General features: G+C 35.0%; 1 protein-coding gene across 1 annotated transcript in view; it reads right to left on the bottom strand.

Moving 5' to 3' along the window:
• Positions 1-23,775, bottom strand: part of LOC120777048 (protein still life, isoforms C/SIF type 2) — a 334,899-nt gene that overhangs the window by 171,034 nt on the left and 140,090 nt on the right. The window contains exon 6 of the mRNA XM_040108159.1: positions 20,109-20,309. Within this exon, the coding sequence (XP_039964093.1) occupies positions 20,109-20,309 (201 nt within the window). The remainder of the gene's footprint in view (positions 1-20,108; positions 20,310-23,775) is intronic.

Raw genomic sequence — 23,775 nt, 5'->3', positions numbered from 1 at the left:
TATTCATACAAAGTAATGTATATAAATTTATTATATATTTATAAATTTAATATAACTACAAAAACAACAAAAACTGAACAATTTTGAAAGTGAAAATCGACCGAATCATTCAAATTGCCAAAAATGTTACGGCGATTTTTAAATTTCTACACTCCATCAGTCCATCAGTTTTCTACAAATAAATTGTTAAATAAATAACAAATTCTACAGAAGTGGAAGCAAGAAAATATGCATCTATGGCCATTTATTTCGATTTTTCACACTGCACCAAATATTTATATTTACTCGTGTTTTAAAGGCAAATACACACATAAGTTTGTGTATATTTATTTAGTTCTAACTACTTTGGCATGCAAAATATGAAGGAACGATTTTTGTGTGTCTCGTATATAGCTTAAACAAATACTAGATATGTATAAGTGTGTAAAACATACGTGTATATTAGAAAATTTTAGTGAGCAACTTCATAAAGAATTTTGTAAGCACTTTATTCAGCTATCATTCACTGCAGCTGAATGAGTGCTAAAGGCTATAAGGCCTGAAAATTTTATTGCACAATGTATGAAAGTTTTTTATACGAACAGTATTGAGAAAAATTAGCAACACAAAAAATATATATAAAATTATATACTATTTACTGCTAGAAAAATATTATAATACAAATACTTGAAATTATAAAATGAAAAAAAAAAAATTCTTATCTGTCCAGATTAATTCATAGGGGATATACTATCAGAAGTGGTAATTGCTGAATAATTCCAGTAGAGGTCTTTGCTTTTAGGAAAGCAGTGAAGCTAGCCACTAATTCATAAGAAGTCAACTCTCGAGTTTAAATTTAAGTGAACAGCCAAGTAGCAATTAAAGCAGTAACTTACTATCGCATATCAGTCATAATTGTCTTGGAAAGCAGGACAGCAGAGAGTCGCCAGAAACATTCGATTCATTTCTACTGGGTTTCAAGTCACAAAGGGTACGATATTGCTAAGAGTCGTGTACGGCTGTCATACGAAATTGGTAAGTTCATGCAGTGTCTTTATGCCGATCTGGACAAGAACATGGGAGGGAAGTTTAAAATTCGATGGAATCATATAGCTGGTGCAAGACTCCAAAAGTCACGTGCAAAGCTGTAAATCAAAAATACACAAGTTCCTACTCATTCCTGATAAACACAACAGTAAGAACATGATTGGAATACAGACTGGTCACAGTCTGGTGACGGCACATGCCTGCAGAATGGGTTTGACAGAGCGAGATAAATGCATGAAATGCCAAGAGCAAAGCATTAGGAAAACATTGTAGCATCTCTCGTGCAATTGTCTTGCACTAGCAAGTCCTCGCTTAAGACATATGGAGTCGCCAACATAGTGAGGCCGCAGAATGTTTTGAAATTTGCATCCGGAAGGACACTCAATCTGGTTTCACTAAACACCAGAGCTGGTCAACGCGTGGCTCACGTGCGTAACCTAATTTACATAGAATTAAAAAAATGTTAATAACGAAGGTGGAAAAAGAGCTTAGAATGCTCTTAGACTTTTCTGCTGGAGCGACATATGTATTTTGGCACATCTAGTAAAGTCTTAAGCATTCTGATAAAAACCGTTGAGAAAATCCAAAATAAAAAATCGAAAATATAAGAACGGATAGATCGTGTTTGATGAGGCTGTATTTATCTCAACTTTGTGACTTGTTATTATTTATTACCATTATTTGGTTAACTTAGGCGTTATTATTGGCCTATAGCGAAATATCCCAAAGAGTATTTTTAATCAAACTAGTGGGATATTTCAGTAATAACTAAAATTTCATTTAAAAGATTTTATTACTTAAATGTTCCATTGTAATTCTAGCTTCGTAAGGTACCGTCAACCCAGAACAATCACAGGACAGTTGTAAGAACTTTTGAAAGATATGTTAATAGTGGCAGAATGTAAGGAAATTCTTCTGTTACTTTTGCATGTATGAATATCAAAGCTACTAGTATATGTGCTACGCTGTGCACGGAGATGGTGTGTTCCTCCGAATCAACGAAAGACCTACAGAACGCTTCTCGAGATTTTAAATATACTAACTTCTGCCTATGAGGCGATTTGAGAAGTGGCATACGAGCAGTAGAGCATAGGTGAGTTCGAGGCAATTATTCGTTAAGAAATTGTCATCGTTACCGTTATAATCAAAAGAGGCAGTCACTTGATCCTTTCTATGTGAGATCCCACCTGGATCTAAATTTGTTCATGGTAAAGGAAACAATCGAAGAATTCTGCAGGCAGTACCTCTTCCGATTGGAACAACATGAAAATATATTTGCGAATCAACTGTTAGGCAATAGTTTACAACGCAGAAGATTGAAAAAATACCACTCGCTAGACCTCCTCTTCCGATCGAATTAATGTATAATATATATATTATTTTTTTTATTTAATTTAATTATTTATATTATTTTCTTTTTTTAATATCACACTGGCATAATTTATCCCTCATTGTATTTTGATAAAATTATTGTTTTTTATAATTAAATTATAATATAATATATAATTAAATTAAAATTCTAAATATCTTGAAATTTACAAAAAAAAAAAAACTTGATTCAATCTTTTTCTTAATTTCGATTGAGCAGTTTGTATGGCTGCAATATGCTATAGTTGTCCGACTAAAACAATTTCTCTGGACATTGTAGCGATATTTGAGATAGTAGACTCTGCCAAATTACGGGTCGATACCTTGTCAAATAAAAAAGTCTTCCTTACAAGAACTTCAGCTTAGTCGATTAGTTTGTATGGCAGCTATATGATAAGGTGATGCGATCTGAACAATTTCTTCACAGATTATAGCGACGGCTTAGATAATAACTTGTACCAAATTTCATGCAGATTGCTAGTCAAATAAAAAGTTTTCCATACAAAGACTTGAGTTGGATCGGACAATTTATATGACAGCTATACGCTTTAGTGGTCCTATACCGTCGATTCTGATAAAAAAGTAGCTTCTTAAGGTTAAAACGGCGCGTGGGAATTAGCAGGTCCATATCTGAAAAACAAAGGGACTAGTGCGCGTTTATACACACAGACCGACAAATGGACTAAATCGGCTCAGTTCGTCACGTTGAAGATTAATATATAGGCTTAATAGTTTCATATTCCTTTTCAGGGTATAAATATTTTAAATAATGTATAATGAGGTGCTTTTTCTTTCAAAACTATTCAGGGCATACCTAACGAGTTAATAAATGGTGCACCCTGTAAATAAATAGGAGTTTAAAAGTTCCTAAAATGATTTTGTGGCTTTTGGAAATTTTATAGCTGCTAAAATTTTGCACAACACCATACAATTTCTAATATCTGTATGCATCTGCATATACATATGTATACATGTATGCGTCTCTATATATGCTTGTATGTTAGAAAGGCTAAAAATTGCACCAACTTCCAGCTTTGCTAGCAACAAGCAAACGTTTAGAGAACATACATACATATAAATTTAAGAGCGCAGGGTCTAACTGTGCGCTTAGTCAGCCACACAGCCAACGAGTTGATTTTATTGCAATCAATCGTATCGATTACGCTCACATGTGTGTGTGTATGTGTGCCAGAGTGCTTGTGAGAGTGTTTGATTTTTGGCTTGCTTTTCGGTTGTAATAAATACACATGCAAACACACATACAAGCATGTGGTATCCTGCAGCAATTGCACGCACACATACACACACACACATGTATATCGTGCTTGCCGGGCTGTTGTTGGGCCTTATGGTTTATTGCTTGCCTAGGCACTGTTCACCGTCTAACTGGCTGAGGTTTGCGGCACTGCTTGCGTGTTGCATGTGTGTATGCGTGTATTTGTGTATTTATTTGCTGAAATATGCATACGCATGAATGCATAAATTTTCAATTTTGCAACTCCAGCGCTTTTAATTGAAATATAAATGCTGAATGTTTTAATGTTACTTATTCCATTTCACTGCATAAAAGCCAATTATATTTGACCCACATTTAATAGCTGCATTACAGTTGGCAATTTATATGGCATACTACATACATATAAACACATACATATCTACATGCAATTGCCACTTAGTGTTGGCTATTTTTAAGTGCGCAATATTAGTTTGCATTGGCAAATGTTGCAAATAAAAATTAAATGTCGCACACATACACCCAAAAATACACACATCCACATATGTAGCAGACTGATTTAAAAAAAGAATCGTTTAATAACCGTTATTAGCATACCATTTGAAGGCAACTCTTTCTTGTGGCAAATTTGCCACATACCTTCCACCGTTATATTAGCGGAAACGCAATATTTGTCTAACGGTACGTTTATTTCGTTAGCAAATCGTTGGACGTGTGTTGCTATTAGCGCAAATTTGCGTTTTTGTTGGCGGAAATAACGGCGCAGATTGCTTTGGCGTGTTGTTGTTGTTGTTGGCAAAAGCGATGCGCAAAAAGTGTTTTGTTGAGAAAAATGGCAGCCAATTTCCGTTAACAATTCCCTGCGGGCGCAACGGAATATCTTATGCTGTTAGATAAGAAAAGCTTCTTTTCGGTCTCCGCCGTAACTTTATTAAAAGCTGAAGAACCCTTTGCCACTTGGCACTTTGAGCTCCTTTCATCCGCCCTTGTATCGCTCATCTTGCAAACAAAAACATTTTCACATCCATTAAACAATTGGGTGTTTGAGAGAAAACGGCTTATTTTTCTCCCCATATAATATAGGCGTTACATGTGTTTTCAGATATAGTAAAGAGAGAGCGAGAGCGAGAGACATTGCGTTAGATAGAAACGTAGTGAGCGTGCTGGCACTGTTGCGTAAGTCATGGGTTTGAAACTATGTTATATTTTTAGCAAAGACACATACCATTTCGAGGGAGTGAAGCCAGCGCAGTTTTTTTGGGATGTAGTCCACAAATTTCTGCATATTTCCAGAAAGGTGAGAAAATGTTATAGCTGCACATGGGTAATGTTTTCGATAACACTATTTTACATGTTTTTTCATAAATAAGTGATCAAGCTTTGAGAAAAAAACCCACGAATATAGCTAAAAAATATGTATTCATTTATTCCTCTTGGAACTAGTATAAAATTAGCCGAAAAAATAACAAAAGATTAAACTATATTATGACAATCTGCGGCGACCATTTTGTACATTTTTCATTTGAAAGTCTATAAATGTGATATAGAGAATAAAAGCACAGGAAGTGATTGTTCAAATATTCTTTACATTCTCTACAATATCTGCTTATCTACATTGGCAATGCGACCGTGAACAATAGATCCATGAGGAAGTAAGCAGAAAGTTTCCATTTCACAAGAAGAATATAGCAATGGATCTATGATCGACAATTCCAAGGGCGAAAAGTACATATTCAACGACGAATCACAAAGTGAAATAGGAACAGAAGCGGGTTGTAATTCTTACGCAGAAGGTAGCTTCAATCTCAATGACAACGATCCGGTCTTTCAGATCGAAACTAATGCATTACTGAAGGTGCCAAGTGGACTTGTGTTCTAACCAGCTAGACCATAAACCTTCTAGAGGATAGCTAAGCGACAATTAATGTTATGTGTAGCACATTTGCTAATGTCCGTTACTTCTTTACTTCTCTCGTTAGGTTATGCAGGCAGGCTATAAATGGACTCTCAGTAGGTAACTCTGTTAATATTATCTGTGTACCCAGTCATATTAAAATCACAAGAAACAAAAAGGCCGGTGAGTTGGCTGGTTTGGGGGGGAGCTGATAATAAAATTCCCCTAAGCTGCCACAGACCATTCAGCACCTCCAAGGGTTGTGTGAAGCAATGAACCATAGATGTACATTATTGGTCTTGTCACATTAATAAGACCCCCCTGTAAAGTACTTTGGGATAATGTTGATGGTGTTCAGACCAAAAAGCGTCCAGTTCTAGATAAAAGGATCAGGGCACCCTCCCTTAAGATCTTATCATCAGAAAATTGAAAAATTGGATTCCGCGGTATGCAGAACTCCATGCCTTCAGTTGGCTGAGACGGAATATCTTCCACGGCACGCAGTGCTCCAACTGAAGAGACATTGGGCTACTGTGGTGGGAAAATAATTAGTTTTCTTACCAAAACCGCTGAGTTGATGGATAAGGCTTAATTTGGTTACCACGGCCGTCTACGGTTTGGCGCTCCAGCGATTTCTTTTTCAACCAACTAAACAAGTATCTTTAATAAATTTGAAACCATCTACAACAAGAAGGATATCTAAAAGTTCATTTGTTCCAAAACCATTCACTGCTGCCCGCTAATAGACCTCCCTTACTGGATTTGTTTGCTAACGCTCAACTTTAATTTTGAGTATGGCATCTCTACAGCTTAGTAGCTACACAGCGCTGTACAACAAAACCCAGGCAGTCACAAGCGAGTCGTAAAAGTCTTTGCTGCCTATTTTTTTAACGGCACCTTACTTTGGCACTACAGTTTACCTAGTTTTTGTTTCGGTGTATTTGATTTTATTTTTATTTTTTGCTTTTCTGTGAAATTTCGCACTTTTTACAAACAACAGTTAAAGTCAAATAGGCATATGCCCATTTTATGGACTGTGCTTTTATGACTTTTACCTTTTTGCCTTCATTTCAAAGGCTTGCCTGCTAAATTGCCTCATCTTAGCAGCATTTAACTGTGTATACGGCTTGTGAGACTCGGGCGAAATGACTTTTATTTTCAGCTGTTTTTGTTTTTTTTTTTCTTTTTGTTGTTTTTTGCTAGAAAGTTTGCAGTCGTTATCAAAACTCAGCAGCTAAACACTTCAAGGCTTTTATATTTGGGTGCATATATACTATGTACATATAAAGAATTATATACTATATATACATATACATACATTTATACTATAAATACTTTATAGTATTACCAACAAACAAATAAACAAACAAAAAAAGGCACAGCTTTAATCAGCGCCATCTTTTATTTCAAGCAAATAGACATGAATCACTCGCTTAACCTGCCATTAGATTACGCATAGCGGCATCTTACTGTCTTTATCTCCGCCTTTGCACTCGAAAATCTCTTTTCTGCGTTTGCTTCATCTCACCGGGCGGTTTGATCGAATTATCTTTTTCTTAGTCAGTGAGCAGTTAAAGTGCTTCAAGTGCTGTGTGAGCAGCGGCAACGAGGTGCAGCAAATTTGAGGTTAGGTTAGGTGAGCAGCTGTTGTTGCTATTTTGCAGTTGTTTTTTTTGGTTTGAGTGAGCGTTTGATATGCCATGAAGCTGTTTGAAAGCGAAATAAATCTATAATTAATGGGGTTTTTGAAGTGAAATGCGCAAAGCTTTAAGCCACAGGCTTTGAACTTTCACTTTTTAAAAGTTCTCTCTTGTTTATGCGTATTTCAAGAGACTCACATATCCAAGCAGTTTAAGAAATGCGTTTAAATTGATTTTTGAAGTTTATAAATTTTTTGTTATGAATAATATTTTAGGCATGCAATTTACTGCTTTAATGTTAAGCACTAAAATTTCTGTTCGAATGCAGCACTTCAAACGGTAAAAAATTATCAAGTGATATGATGAAGTGCCATTAAATTTAGTGCTATGAAGTAATGCTTCGCAAATTTTATGAAATTCAAGTGCTTTTGGAAATAAATATTAATGTTTGTGATTGCTTTTTTTTGTATAGACAAATCTATGGAGCAAGAGAGTGATATATTAGCAGTTTTAGAGGCACATTTCGTCACCTAAATTCCCAAAATAAGGGTGATTACTTTGAGTGGGACGGCATTGATTTTGAAGAATAAATTCAGTATTTTAAAATTACGAAAAAAATCTTACTATTTTTTGCTCATAGTAGTATATAAAACTACCTACTGAATTCACGGGTGTGATTTAATTATATACTGTAAGGCAAGGCCAGTGGATTTTGGTTTTTGACAGTCTATAGGAAACTGAGTTTAAGCTGTCTGTATGTCTCCAAATTAAAGCGCCACTTTGATCAGACATCACTCAGCAACTCACACCAAGTCTTGTCCACAACTGAATCTTATATGAAACGGCGACATTGAAATTAATTATAAGAAGATAATGAAGAGTGTATTTTTTCGGTATGGAACAACTTAATCATCACAGCATCGAAAATAATTCTACGAGTTAAGAAATTACTACGTTGATCGAAATGCTAGAAAAATATTAGTATAGGCATTTTAGTTTAGAAATTAAAAGAAAAAAAAACGAGAAAAGTATTTCAAAAATCAAATTGTTTCATAATTGAGTGGGAAACAAATTAAAAAATAATAATTTCGACTATTTTTGAAAAATTATGGAATTCTTTTGCAGATAATGGATTTCGTGACAACATGGACACACCCATCGTTTTTATATTTTTTCTATTTAAATAAGATTAAACTTTGTATAACAAACATACAAATAATAAAATGTTATAAAAATGTTTAGTGAAAATATTTATTGCGTTTTTCTACCGCGAGTCGAAAAAATGCTGGAAATGTTATAGAGCTCTCAGAGCGTATGAGTAATGTACGAACACTGGTTTTCATTATATTTCTGTTTTTATAATGAGAAGCCATGTTGGTTTATTAGTCATCTGACAGCTTTATAATGAAATACTTTGAATAATCAATAATTGTTTTTGAAGAGTTGCCACTTATTTTAATTCTTTAATATGAGTCACTTGAAACATACAAACACTACAATAATTATGGTTAGAGGTTCAATAAGGTTTACAGTTGGGTTTATTTTTAAGCAATGTTGCCATATTTTTAAAGATTTTCATGTAATTAACACGTGAAGTTTTAATAAATTCTAAGCTCTTGCTGTCAAATGAGAGGAAACAATTGAGATCAAATGCTGTAGGACTCACTTTTTGGCAGAGTTGCCACCTTTGAAAAAAATAATCACCAATTTTTTATGTAATTGATGTATTAAACTACTGGTGACTAACAAAAGGAAATGGAGTTACTCGGTTTTTCGCAGGGTTGCCACCTATTTAAACAAAATGAACCCGCAATTTTTTATGCGATTGATGTATAATATTAAACAACTGGTGACAAACAAAAGAAATGCAGTTAAGCAAAAAAATTTTTGTCATATTATATTATATTCGGCAAAAGTTGGCATCTCTTTGGAAAACCTATTTTGGATTGGCATAAAGATGAGCAAAAAGTACACTCTAACCTAATCTCAGGTTAAATACATTGAAACATTAGTAAAACAACTAAATACGGAACATCGAGATAGGCTATGTAAGACATTTTTGATTTTATTTGTAGAAAAGGGTTGCCAATATCTTAAAAATTTCAATAACTTAATGGATAATATTAAGGATTTGTTACGAGCTGGTTATGCAATTACAAAAATATGAAAATGCTTACGGTAGAATATATTTTTGAAAGAGTTGCCAATTATTTAAGAAATGTTAAAAATTGCAAAAAAGTTATATAAAAAAATTAGGAAAAAAAGTGAAGTCAAAATAATTAACATATTTAAAACCTTAAAATGAAACTCATTAAAAATTCAGTATTTCAACAAATTGTTGAGGTTAAATCAGGAACTGCATATTACACCCACCGCCAGAAAGTTCATGGCAAATAAAGCGAAGAGGCGCCACTCTTGACCAACTGGACCGCTGAATGACCCGAACGACACGAGCGACCCGCAGGCCGCCCAAAGCATGCGGATATTGCAATAAAATGAAACAATAAAATAGTTTAGTAAACTTGTACGGATGTGTGTGTGTGCGCCAGTCAGCGGACTCTGACTGCCAAGTGGTTGACCAGCCGGCGAGTATGAGTGCGTGCGTGTGTATGTGTGTGCGGAAAAGTTGCTTGATTTATTTCAATGCTGAAAGTTCGCTGCAACTATTTTAAATTGTTACCTGCATATAATAAAGTGCTTGAGCATTTATATGCGACTAGCTGCACGCTAGTGTATGCGAGTGTGTGCGGGTGCGGGTGCAAAGGATCGAGCGCACCGTGCGGACAGTTGTGCGGCGGCTTAACTCAGCTTAATTGCAATGTTTGTTATCAATGTAAGTACACACTTTGCATATTCTCATGACATTAAGCCACACACACACACATATATAGACACACGTACATGAACAGACATGCCTTCAACTACAACAAAGCGAAATAAAAAGTCTGCCGTGCGCTTTGCTGCTGCTGTTGGGTTTTAAGCGATTACAAGGCTTGCACACAATTCCATTAAGTGCGAGTGCCTTGTGTATGAGTATGTGTGGCGCTGTCAGAAGTTGCAGCCAGGGATTGCGCTCCGGTCAACAGGTACAATTGTAAAGGTGATTAAATGTTGCTCTTTATGCCTTCTATGTTGGAGTGGATATGACAAATTACAAGCAGTCCAGTTGTAAGTAAAAGTTATCAAACTAAGTAGTAGGTGTGAGTGTGTGTGCATGAGTGTGGGTGCGAGTAAGTGTGTAAATCCGTTCTCTCTGATGAATTAAGTGATTTTTTGTTGCGAAAACTTCTATGAATTGCTTGCAGTGTTAAAGGTTGTGAGCACATGAGGGTAGATAAATGAAAAATCAGAGAGAAGATCTGAATATTTAAGCAAATAAACTAATATAGGGGCTCATTTGATTTTGGTAAAAGCAAATAAAACTACTTAATGTCCGATAATACTACAAAATTGGTAATGGGACCCATTTTCAATTACAGAACAAATTATTAATAGACAGTAGCTTACGGGGATTCAGTTATATCAAGAACACAAGCCTACGAAAAGGTACAAAGACGGTCGAGAGATCGTTGAAGACATACCACGTACTGAACAACCTTCGACCTCTTCAACTAATGAAAATATTAAAGAATCATATATATATACTTTACGATGGTTGAAAATCATAAGGCAAGTGTAAGAGAAATGGCAAGAGAGCTCGACATCTCTGGTAAGCACGTCTGAATGGTTTTGGTGGACGTTTTGAGAATGAAACGCGTTCTTGCTTGCCGATAATGGTGAATTTTTTTCAAAAAGAGTACCGTAAACTGATGGCTTATGGCAAGCTTGATCCTGCAAATTCCGGTCCCAGATTCATGGAAAGCATTATAACTGCCGATGAGACTTGGGTTTATGGTTTTGACATGCAAATAAGTCAACAATCATCGGATTGTAGGGAAAAAAGGGAACCGAAACCAAAAAAAAAACATTCCAAAGCCGCTGAAAAATCTGGGTGGTGCTCATTGCTTTTTTCGATATTCGTGGTTGGGTGCATCATGAGTTTGTTCCGCAGGGACAGAGGGTCAATAAAGATTTCTATTTGGCCGTATTAAGGCGTTTACGTGAGAACATCTGTCGAAAACGGGTCGCATAGAGACACGACTGTGACCGAATTTAAAGCAAAAAATGAAATTAATATCATTGATCTACAAGCCTATTCACCAGATTTGGCTCCGTTTGATTTTTTATTGTTCCCCAAACTAAAATTGTCACTTCTGGAACACATTTTCAGTCAATCGAAGAAATGAAACAGTAAAATGTGCTTACAAAAAATGTTTCGAGGATTGGAAAAATTGTTGACAGAAGTTTATTACATCTGGTGGGGATTGTTTTGAAGGTAGCTTAAATAAATATTGATGAATAATTTAATATTTAGTATTTTATTTACAATTTCCGGAACCTTTTTTGTCGGAATGGATATTGCTGTTCTCCAAGGTAAAACGAAAGCCGTGCTATAACTTAATTACTGTCTCCTGCATTTTGAGTTTAAGTAACTTTCAGAGTTTATTTTGTGGCTTGGTGGCTGTCTGTATAATTTTGTGTATTAGATAAACACATTAGCAGAGAAGTTTAACTGATATTTTCTGTCATAGTATTGGATCTCAGTTATGAATACTAACTCCCCCTCATAATCAAAACAGCTGAAAACATAAAAAAATTAACTTCTCAGCCAGTATACAAAAACAAAAACTAGTCTAGATTTGCATATCCTGTGGTTCGGAGTGCGCAACAAAAAATGCAAAAATTTCGCGGTTTTCCGTTAACTATAAAACCAACATTTTCACCTTTCCAGTATGACATGAATTTTCCACATCAAACGTTTTACAACCGTGATACACTAAACAGAAATTTTCAAAAATCAAAATTTAATTTAGAAATTCATTAAAACGCGAATGCAATAAAAACTAAAAAAGAACCTGGAATAATAACAGTAATGCTGAATTTTCCACACACAGACACACAAAGATATGCAACAATTATGCAAAATAGAATGTGCTGTTTTTTCAGCTGACACTATGCGCAATGACTGCGTGCCGAACATCGTAAAAATTATAAAATGTCATAGACACATACACACGCACCCAGAATCACACAAACAAAAAAACTTAAATACAACAACACAAGCACATATATACGCTCACGCACACACACGCGCAGTTATTTGTTTACTTTTATTACAAAGTGACCGCGATGCTATCGTGATACTACATAAATCTAACACACTGACATACATATTTAGCAGTAGCTGTTGCTGTGGTAGTAGTGGTGAGCAGGTTGATAATTCAACGCTTGCCGTTACAACGGATAATCATATTTTAGAACAATAAAAGTTTTCCAATTAAGTCCTGTTGAAATGATATTTATTTTCATTTATTTTTTCGGACATCTGTTTTTGCTAACACAGTGTGTGTGTGTGTGTGAGTACATAAAGTTTTTTATTGTGTTTCGTGGTGATTTTCACTTAATTTTTACCTTTTTGAAACATTTTCATTTGAGTTTATGAGTGATAATACATGAATTTGCGAGCAGCTTGTTGGACGGATACTCAAGGTAAGGTTGGTGCTTAACTTCCACGCATTTCATTTACACTGCATATTTAGAGTGGAATGCTGCTAAAGGGGTTTTATGATTGCTTGAATGTGTTTAGAGTCGAAATATTTTTGAACGGTGCTGCCACTTGTCTCATAACTTTATGTAAAACGTTCACATACGTATCAAAATATGGATAACCACCTGAATTTTGGCGCACAAAAATTAGAACATTTCTGAAAATTTGTGCTGAACAGAGTTGCCAACTGTTTTAATTTTTTGTTTCATCAAAATAACTGATTTCGAATATTTTAACATGAGCGTAACCAAATAATATTTTGACTGCATATATTTATAACCAGAGTTGCCAATTGAACGCAAACATTAGAAGAAAAACGCAAATAAAAGGTGTGATACTGCGGACGATGAAGCTTACATCACAAAATAATATTTTCGCTGTATACATATCTAACCAGAGTTGCCGTCTCTTCGAAAAAAATTTGAAAAGATTTTAAATTAAATATAATCAACTGCAGACGATGAAGCTTACGTTAAAATAATTATTTCCTGAACAGTGTTGCCACCTGTTTAAAATTTTATTTTACACTAAATTAAACATTTTTAAATAAAGGGTATATTGAAAAGGATATTAAACAAATCACGTTTCACCAATATTCCGCTGGAACAATTTAAAAAAAAATATTGCCACCTGTTGGAATAATTCCTTCAAAGAAAATTAGTAGACTAAATTTAACATCGTTTAGCAGATAAGTGTATTTGAGATAACAAAAAGCAAAAAAGAATTTTTGTCCAAGTAAGACTCAGCGACTTTGGATCAACCCTACGTACTAACCTAACCCAACAACATTGGTCTACATGAAATATTTATTGTAAAATCGGTGTTTGACACCAATTAATTATACCACTTATACAGTAACTTAATCCACCAACCAAAACAATATTGTCGAATCCACCCCTCAGTAATCCAAACTGATCCTGGGTCAGAAGTAACGAAGAAAAAGCGGAAGTTTTTTTCAAAGAAACTAACTCAAACGTTTAGTCCTTTTGTGTTCCATGGTACTTTACCGCAGCTGGAAGGAACGTAATACTTAGATGAAATCCAACCAGCAACTAATGAATAAGTCAAAAATATTATTCAAAAACTACTCCCGGCTTCAACTTGCTGACTGCTGATGTACTAAAAACTCTAATGCTTAAAGCATTAGCTAATCTTACATCGATAATAAACGTCTGCTCAAATATCAGATATGTACCACTGTCAAAAAAGGTATCTGAAATCATTATGGTACAAAAACCTGGCGAAAGGGCACATGAAGTCTTGTCATATCGTCACTGTTGCTTATTTTGTGCTAGCTACTTGAAGCTGTAATTATAAGATGACTTCAGAACATAATTGAAGAAAAGGATCTAATACCAATTCATCAATTTGAATTTGGATCTCAACATTCCACAATCGATCATGTTCATCGAATAACAAGCTTAGATAAAAGATTCAATGGAAAAAGCACAATTGCACAGCTGTTTTTCTTGACGTATCCCATGTGTTCAATAGCGTGCCATACCATGGCTTACTTCATAAAGTAAGATTTCTCTTTCCACAGTATTTAATCGACCTCGTTTTCTCTTACCTGAGCAACTTCAGACTCAAGCACGAATAATCATATACTAAATTACAGCAAATAAAAGCAGGTGTACCCCAAAGAAGTGTCACGAGACCACCCTTATACAGTTTGTTTACTAGCGACATGCATACGCCGCCAAACTGCACAATCACCCCATAAGCAGATGATACCTGCATCATTAAGATCGGCAAATATGAAGCTGAGTCGTCGAACAGAATGCAATTTTCAATCAATCAAATTGTAGAATGGACCCAGAAATACTACATATAAAAAAAAGTTGCAGAACGAAGACTAAAATACAACAAAATAAACGGTTAATCGGCAAGATCTTATCCTAAACAACATCACAAAGCCATTTCTCCGACAGCCGTCATCAAAAAATTCCGAAAAAATTTGTTTATACACTTCCCGATATACCTCATGATATGTGAAAAAAGTCCTATTGTAGAATAAAAATTTCTATACCCTACTGACCCCGTAAGAAAATATTAAATATTCAAATATTGGGTAGTCGAAAAAATCTTTTCGTATTTTGTCAATAGAGATTGTTACAGTCGTATATCTCCAGTGCTATCAATCACATTGTGTCATACCATATATTGTTGGAAAGGTGAGACTTTAAGCTTCATTTAAATAAAAAACTAAATTCGGGGAAGCTGAAAATAAGTTACAGCTCACTAATGAAAGTTTTACATTGATGGAATAATGTCTCTAGCGGAAAAATGACAAAATGTGGTCGACCAAAATAGTACATACAAATTTGTTAATTTATTTATTATTATATCTTATACATATGTACATAAGTACGTATGTTTGTAAAAATGAATCGCAAAATGTGTTGCTAAGCGCATAACTCAACAACGCCTGGACCAATTTTGCCAATTCCTTTTTTTAAATGTTCGTTGAAGTTCAAAGATGGTTTCTGCGGCAAAAAAATTCGAATAATTGCCGGAAAACCCCTAAAAACAGCCAATTTGTTTTCCCATACAAACGAGTGAATGTTTGTTTGTTGGTAACGCTAAGAGAACGGCTCCACAAATCTTGATGAAATCTTCAGGGGTTGTTCGTTGTGGATCAGGTAAGGTTTAGAAATAAAAATACCTTATACTTTTCATCAGGAAAAGTCGGGAAATTGGACTATTCCAAAAAGTATGTAACTTTTTTTCAAACAAATTTTTTTTCAATTTTTGTTTGTTTTGCTTTTCAATATTTTGATTTGTATTTCAATTTATTTGAATCACACAATTTAGATCGCTAGCTTTTTTATTTCGGCTACTCAAAAAAAAATTATTTAGTGAAAACTTTATGTGTGTTTCACACAAAATGATAAATTACATATTGAAATTTGTTACGAGGCCACGAAGAGGTTCTTTTTGCCGTCAACGTACGGCAGCCGAAGACACATGAACGAGAATGCGATGACATACGTGTGGAATTATGGATCGCGGTCAAACAGCAAAGCGATCGTCACGATGTCACAGCACGACTTTTCAAACAACAGTTACGATGTTTGACGCACTTTATCTTGAAGCAAACTATGGTATATATGGTGCTGTTAGATGCTGGATGTACTCTTTGGAGTTGCAAAAAGAGGCAACGCACACATTCTTCTTTGGCTGGTGGTTGGAACAGATCAAATTGATGAAATCATTTCTGCGGAAATTGCTGATGCAGAGAAAGATCCAGTATTACAAGAAGTGTTGAAAACCAATATGGTTCATGGAGCTTGCGGACACCGCAATCGCACTTCGGGTTGCAAGTCTGACAATAAATGCATGAAACATTATCCACGTGAATTGGAAATGATGGATATTTACTATATCGGCGTCGCTCACAAGACGACAATGGCAGAATATTTAGCATGCAATTGAGAGGCGTGAATATCGAAGTTGACAACACATGGGTAGTATCATAGAAATGGGTCGATACGTGAACTGCAATAAAGTGCTTTTTAGGATATTTACTTTTGCAATTCATGAAAGTTTTTGGACTGTTGTGCGTCTCGCGGTTCAAATTCATTTAAGTCATTGCGTATTGTGAATAGTAAAGTGTGTGAGAAGCATGCCAGCAATTGCAATTGCTGGAGCATTATAATCACTGGAAACAAACGATGGATAGTGCGATAGCTACTTCGCATGCCACTGAAGGTCGCATAATTTTCGCGAAGATCATTTCGACATATCAGCCCTCAAATTAGCGCCAATTATGGGAGACGAAAAAAATTAATTTTGCCGATGACATTTTACATTGTATTTGCTAAGAATTGGAAATGGGCAAATTTCGGTCGATACTTCTAGTGGTTTGATATCAATTTCACCTGCCTTTTGTCAATTCACTTCAACGAAAGATGAACTCATCATAAATGTTTATCCGAACATTGGCCAAATTATCGTAACTGCGATTACTTCAGTGCACGAGCAATTTTAGCTGTTTAAAATACCGATGTTAATGACTTAAACTGGACGATTCAAAGTTAAATTCCGGGAGGCTTGCGCTCATACAAATCGATCGATCATATTGACAATGAAAACAAAGCCGTGAATTATCCAGTGGAATTTCTAAATTCTTTGGAGAGGCTTGGTATGCTGCCGCATCATTTTTATTTCATTATTATGTTTCACAATCTTCATGCGCCGAAACTGTGTAATCAAACCTGACTGATTGTGACGCAGTTATCGAATGCAAAAAGGCAACCATTTCAGTTCAAAGGTATTCAGTTTCCAGGGAAAATTGCATTTGCGATGACAATCAACAGGGCACACGGATAGTCGCTAGAAGAGCGTGGCATAAATCTGGAAATGCTATGTTTTTCACACGGCCAGATATACGTGGCGTTGGCACGAGTTGGAAAATCATCTTCTATGTACATTTACGCAACAGCACAGAAACCAAAAATTGTTTTTTATCAAGCTACGCTACATTGAAAAATATTTAGAAAAATTGCAAATAAATGATTTTCAACAAAATATAAATTCAACTTTCTTTTCATTTCAAAACACATAATTTCACGCAACACGACGGCTTCGAGGTCAGCGAGTTCTAAGTATAAAAAAATTAAGTTATATTTTGACTAGAAATACGGAAACACTTTCTCGACTAACCGCTATTAAGTTGCAATTTGAATGAAATGTAAAACCATAACTTTATTACGTTTTTTAACAAAATTTTGTGAAATTTAATTGATTTAAATACTCTTATATATGTGTTGCTATTACTATATTATTATGCTCAATTACTTTGTCTAATTTAATTTGTTAATGCTGTTGCAATTGAAAAAAGCTCAATAATAATTACTCATTATTTACTTACAATAGTAGTTCGGAAACGATTAATTTAAGCTAGTGGAGCAGTGTTAAAATACAATGAAATACCTAATTTTGTATCGGAATTAAATACATATACTATATATGTATATAAATATGTATATACACACAAGCACATACAAATACTAAAGCAACGCTCGCCATAAAAGCAAATAACACATCAACTTAATTAGCGACGCAGCTAATATTGGCTAACGCATACGCCCTACAATTGCGCGAACACACACATTTACATAAATATACTTAAGTATATATTTGAGCGTTTTATTAAATTTTCAGCGTATACCATAGAACGGAATTTATACCGTTAACACTAATATGCGAAAGTTTATGATTTTGTGTTCCGCTAATTAAATCGGCTGTACACACTCGCAACGCCAGCAAATGCACTCCAAATTGTGTTAGTTTACAAACACACACATATACATGTTAATACACGCTTACATGGCATGGCAGCTGTTTTATTTGGCGCTGCATAAATTTGCCTTGTTACAGATAAAGAGTGACACTTATAAACTGAAATATGCAAATTGCCTACGTGCAACGCGAAATTGTTAACCCAAAATGGCAAAATGGCAGACTAATGCACACAGATATCAACCCTTATGTTGGTCTAATTGTGCAGTTAGTTGTGCGAGCTTTTGTTTTGGTAACGAAAATTCAATGAAGAGCTCTATCGAAATCTATTTATTTGGGTTTTGGAACTAAAAATGCCAAATAGTAAGCCTAAATGTTGCATGAATAGTGATGAGCATTTATTTAAACACAGAACTCACGTTTTTTGTTGTATGCCCGAATCGAAATTGAGGTTGCGTATACGCCCCGGCGTACAATGTGAAGTAAGACTATTTGTATGCGCAGGATAACTATTTTGGCATTTAGCAGCACGTGATTAAACTGACTAATTTGAATGGCAGTTGGCATAAATAAATACAATAATTATAGTAAGGCGTATGTATGTATGTATGTACTTAATACAAAAGCAAAAAGTTAAGCAGTAAATCACTAAGCGGATTGCTGGCATCTTTTCTCTGTACTATGCTTGGCACAAGCTTTAAGTAAGCATACTAAATACTACATAAGATTTAAATAAGCTTAGTAGGCACACGATTGTGCAAAAAATTTTCCTTTTGTTCGCATAAAGCACATATTTATCTATATAATACAGATGTACCTACAAATGCTACTACTATATTCAATCAAGCGCTTTTTATTTCGCAAATGACAGGTCGCAAGTCATTCATTGTAACTAAATTTAATTACAGGAGCACGTGTTCTATATTGAATAGCATAAGTAATGAGAGCATCTCTAGGAATGCAAATGGGAAGGAAGAAATGTAAATATGTAAAAGCAGTAAGAGTAGCTTAAGAGTTAACATGGGTTGACGCGTTTCAAAAAAATCATTTTTTTATTATCTTATTAAATTCTACGACATCTCTATAATATTGTCCTAAATTTTCAAGTTGATCCGAGTAATAGTTTCGGAGTTACAGCCTTGAGAGCTTTTGCTCTCGATGCTTGCTGAGCTAAGTGCGCCGTGTTTAAAAGCGTACTTTCCGAAACCGTGTTTTTGAAGACGGTTGGCAAGATTTCTCGAGAACTTCTCAACCGATCTTCATGAAATATTGCACAGGTCTTTGAGATACAATTATTAAAGAATTATTTTCGATTACAACTATTTGAACAAAAAACAAATGTCGCAAAATGTTCACTGAACTTTTCATTGTTTGCAAAAATGTCTGCCAAAAATTAAATTTTCAGTTTTTTTTCTTTCTTTCAAGTTCTAAGTTAAGGTTTTAATTAAGACACGTATTTTTTCACTTTGGGTGATCCTGTACGAATATATTCTGCCAACTTTTTTCCGAGGGGTACTCGGAAATGGCGTTACAATGGACAAGTTTAAAACATTTATTTTTATTACAATAAAAAAATCGAATAAAAGATTTCATTTTTATATGAGAAAAAGATTGTTAGAAAAAGGCCTTTTTTCAACTCGAGGAAACCCATGTAACCCCTTAATTAATCCAATTCAGTTCAGACTTGCACATGTACTTCTGCAAATATTAATTGCTACAACTACAAAACAGATTCGTAGCCTTCTCACTTCTCTTAAAGAGTACTATTTTACCGGGATTTGAGAATTATAGTTTTCAGAATATTAAAGCTGGAGAACATGTCACAATAAAAGTTATATATTTTAACTAAATAATTCCTAAAAAACAATTGAGAATAGCATCGCCTTGTTACTCGTTTGTGGTGGGATCGAAGGTATTATAGTATACTTCTAAGGACCGTGTTCATTAAAATTCTGATCAAATTATCTTTGCGACTATTTATCATTATAAAAAGCATAACATCACACTTACTTAATCGTTCAACAATATATTTGTAATAAAATTATTTGCACTCACCTGCATTGAACGTCGACTGGAACCGCTATTCGAGCGCGAGAGCATCGGTGGTCGACGTTTGGTGGCACCACGTCCGGCCAATAAATTATTCAGCAAAGATGGCGAACGAGCACATATGAATGCATGAAATGAGGATACAGTGAAGACGCCCAATTTATTCAAAGTGTTCTTAGTTGGCCGTGAGACGTGTGTGAGCAAGGACTGAAAAGAGAAAAATTCGATTTTCGTAATTAATATTCAGAAAAGAAAAATATGAAAATGCTGGCACTTGTGTTGCATTAATATTAATATTTGCTTGGAATAATAATTTTATTTTCATGAGTTAGCGCTTTCGCGCTTGGAAGTTTCTGCTGAAATGGTTACATGTTCCAATGATTACTTCAATAGATGCACCTAAAGTTGGGACATTTATTTCAGTCTCTAAATATCAGTGTTTTCCTAAAGCCTTTATTCTGCAAAATTTTTGGTTAGGTTAAAGAACTTTCTGTTAAGAACTCATGATGTTATGAATAGGTTGGGAGACTTTAAAATAAGGCCTTTGAAATCATTAGCAACGTGATCGAATTTTAGTTGGAATTAAGCAGAAATTTTAAGTAAAAAAGAGTAAATATAGATGAAGAAAGTATATAAATAATTTCATCAATAATGGTTTAGTATTGGTTTTGACATCATATCAGTACGGAGTACCTTGTTATGTAATACCATTAATAAACTATTTCTTCTGTCAGTTACAAATTTTTTTTTAAGACATTTCAGGCAAATGCCACCACTAATAACTTGAAAGCTTAAAATTCAACTATTGGCAGCATAATATATCCATGAGTAGCTCTTCTTCAAAGTTAATATTTAACTAAATTTCCAGTCAACCATGGTCCTGTGTTTCCAAGGGTCTTCTCTTGACAAACTTTCAAATTCGTACAGTGACCCAATGAACATTTTTAGTAGTGTGTTTCAATTTAGAACTTTCAACCTCTTCCTTGGACAAATATATCAAATAATACACGGAGAAATTGATAACAATGGCTTCGTACACATAAATATCCTTAATCTTTTACTTTCCTAACAAGAAATTTTTCTTTGAGAAAATTTTTCATGTTTCAGAGAAAAAGAGGAGCAAAACAATTAGATTACTTAGGTACGAATATACATGCTTATCTTCAGTTTGGGACGCTTGCGATAAATTTGCTGTTTAGAAAATTGGTGGTTTAAGATTTCGCAGATAAGTAAGTTTTGACGGAAAAGTTGATATATAAAAATATTATTAAAATTTACTTTTAAGAAAAATTCAATCAAAAATTTCTGTTAAGGCATGCAATCTAGTCACGGAAGAAGCTCTAATGGCCATGACAAAATAAAAAAATTTCAAACTGCCTGGATTAGTTGGCATACAAAACAAAGTCCTGGAGGAAGCTAAGGTCACAAAATCTACAACGGAAGAGGTGTTCCTCAACTCCTGGAAAGCACAGCGTTTGGTTTTTCTCTCAAAATCAACGAAACTACCAGAAGAAACTTCATCATACCGACTTCTGTGTATGCTCGACATAATAGGGAAAGTGTACGATAATATAAAACGAAATCGCTTGGAGTTAGCAATCCAGAAAGCTGACTGATTATTAGAGAGACAATACGGCTTTATAAAAATGAGATCCACCATTGATGTACTATTAGAAGTCGTCGATATTGCAAAATGTGCAGTAAGTGACAAAAGATGGAAAGGTGACACAAAAAGTCACCTGCCCGCTTATTTCCCTGGATGTCAAGAATGCGTTCGGCAATGCAACATGGGCACACATAACCAAAGCTCTGGAAGAAATACGCGTCTTGAATACCTCAAAAACGTTACAACGAGCTATTTAAAAAACAGAAGGCTGATTTTTAATGCGGACGAAGGCACGAAAACCTACTCTATTTTGAGTGGAGTGCCCCAAGGCTCAGTATTAGGCCCACTATTATGGATAACGGAGTGCCAAGAAGACAGCAACCAATATATTTGAAACTAATAGCGTATGCGGAAAATCTCATAGGCTAAACAATTAGTCGACCTAAGAAGACCTGTGAGTCTGGAATTGGCGAACCACAAAAGAGAAGTTTTACTTAGAAGCACCAGAAAGATGGAAGAACGATTAAAGCCCACCATAAGGGAGTGCGAGATTACTTCATAGCCGCAGCGTGGTGTATACTTCCGACAAAACAAATCAAATAACAATAACAATAACAAAACAAATCAAATTTGCCCTATCGAGCAGCGTGCGTTTCAGCAGGCGATTTTCAAAAGCAAAAGCAATAAATTCCGTAATATTCTATGCAGCACTAGTACGGATACAGGCAATGAATATAAAAGCGTTTGCTGAATAAATAATAGCCTTTCTGCAATTCGAGTAATAAGTGATTTCCGGACTATATCAACCGACGCTGCTGAAGTGTTAGCCAGTATGCCGCCCATTGACATCTAGGGAGATGAATTCAAGCGATCAGCGCATGAAACAGTATCGGCAAAGACAGAGTAGAGATACAAGAGCACCAAAATATGACAGCAGTGGTGGTATAGACAGACGATATGGCGACCTGGATTTCCATAAGATCCTAATATTTACTGGTCATGGGTGCCTTAGAAGCTACCTTTACAGATTTCGGCGCGTACAGAGTATAGAGAAGATCGCTTTCGTCAGAATTCATAATGAAAAAAAAATTGAAAATTTTCAACGGATTAGGTGTCCGTCGGTCTACATAATGGGGGAGACTAAAATATCTGATCCTCCCATGAAGTTATACTTAGCCAGTGATTCCGTGGTAGAATTCCGTAGAGAGTTGGGAATTGGCTAGGTTCAGCGGCTTGAAGATCTGCACTCCAGATTTCGTTGTTTCCGCATATTATAAAAAAGAGGATCTCAACATCCCTCATAGATTGACTCAACACACTTTCGTCAACGTTTCGGGTATCCTGTGTATCAATACTAGACACGTACAAAAAAAACTTCATCCGACGCCTCATGCTAGCACTATTGGAACTGATTCAAACACGAAACAACAGTCATCGCTTCGCCACTGCATCCAACAAATTTTCTTCAGATCACCCTCGCTTCGGAATATTTAGGTCAAATGCAAAAATTTCAACTGAGAAATTAGGCTATGTTAGAAATTTCCAAAAATTAATTAAAATTAAAATCATTTTTAGAAGGTTAAAAATTTAATAACGAAGAATATGTTATTTACGAAAGTATTAATTTAAAAAATCTTAGTAAATGCAAACCAATGCCTGATATATATATGTATATTTCTCAACTCCCAATCCGCCCGTTCGTAAACAAATCTTGTCGCGGCTTAGTTGAAGTAAACCTATAAACACATTATGGATCGGCACATAGCAGCAGAAGAATGCTGATGGAATGATAACACAATCTAATTAATAAAAAAACAAATTAAATACATTTCTGCATATGCATTTAACGCGTCGCACCAAAGAATGCAGCAGCGTGCACAAAGCAAGCGTTGCAAGCGGCGCTTGCCGGCTCGAGAGCTGTCGCCGACTTTGCAGACAGCGACTTATTTACATAAGCTTACACATGCACCTACACAGATAAGTGCAAAGAGATGCCAAGAGATGTATTTAAATATGAATTCATAACACGTGTGCATAAATATATATACATATATGCATGTGTGTGTG

The sequence above is a fragment of the Bactrocera tryoni genome, chromosome 5, assembly GCF_016617805.1.
Source record: "Bactrocera tryoni isolate S06 chromosome 5, CSIRO_BtryS06_freeze2, whole genome shotgun sequence".
Taxonomy (NCBI): domain Eukaryota; kingdom Metazoa; phylum Arthropoda; class Insecta; order Diptera; family Tephritidae; genus Bactrocera; species Bactrocera tryoni.
This window is presented reverse-complemented; position numbering and strand designations above follow the sequence as displayed.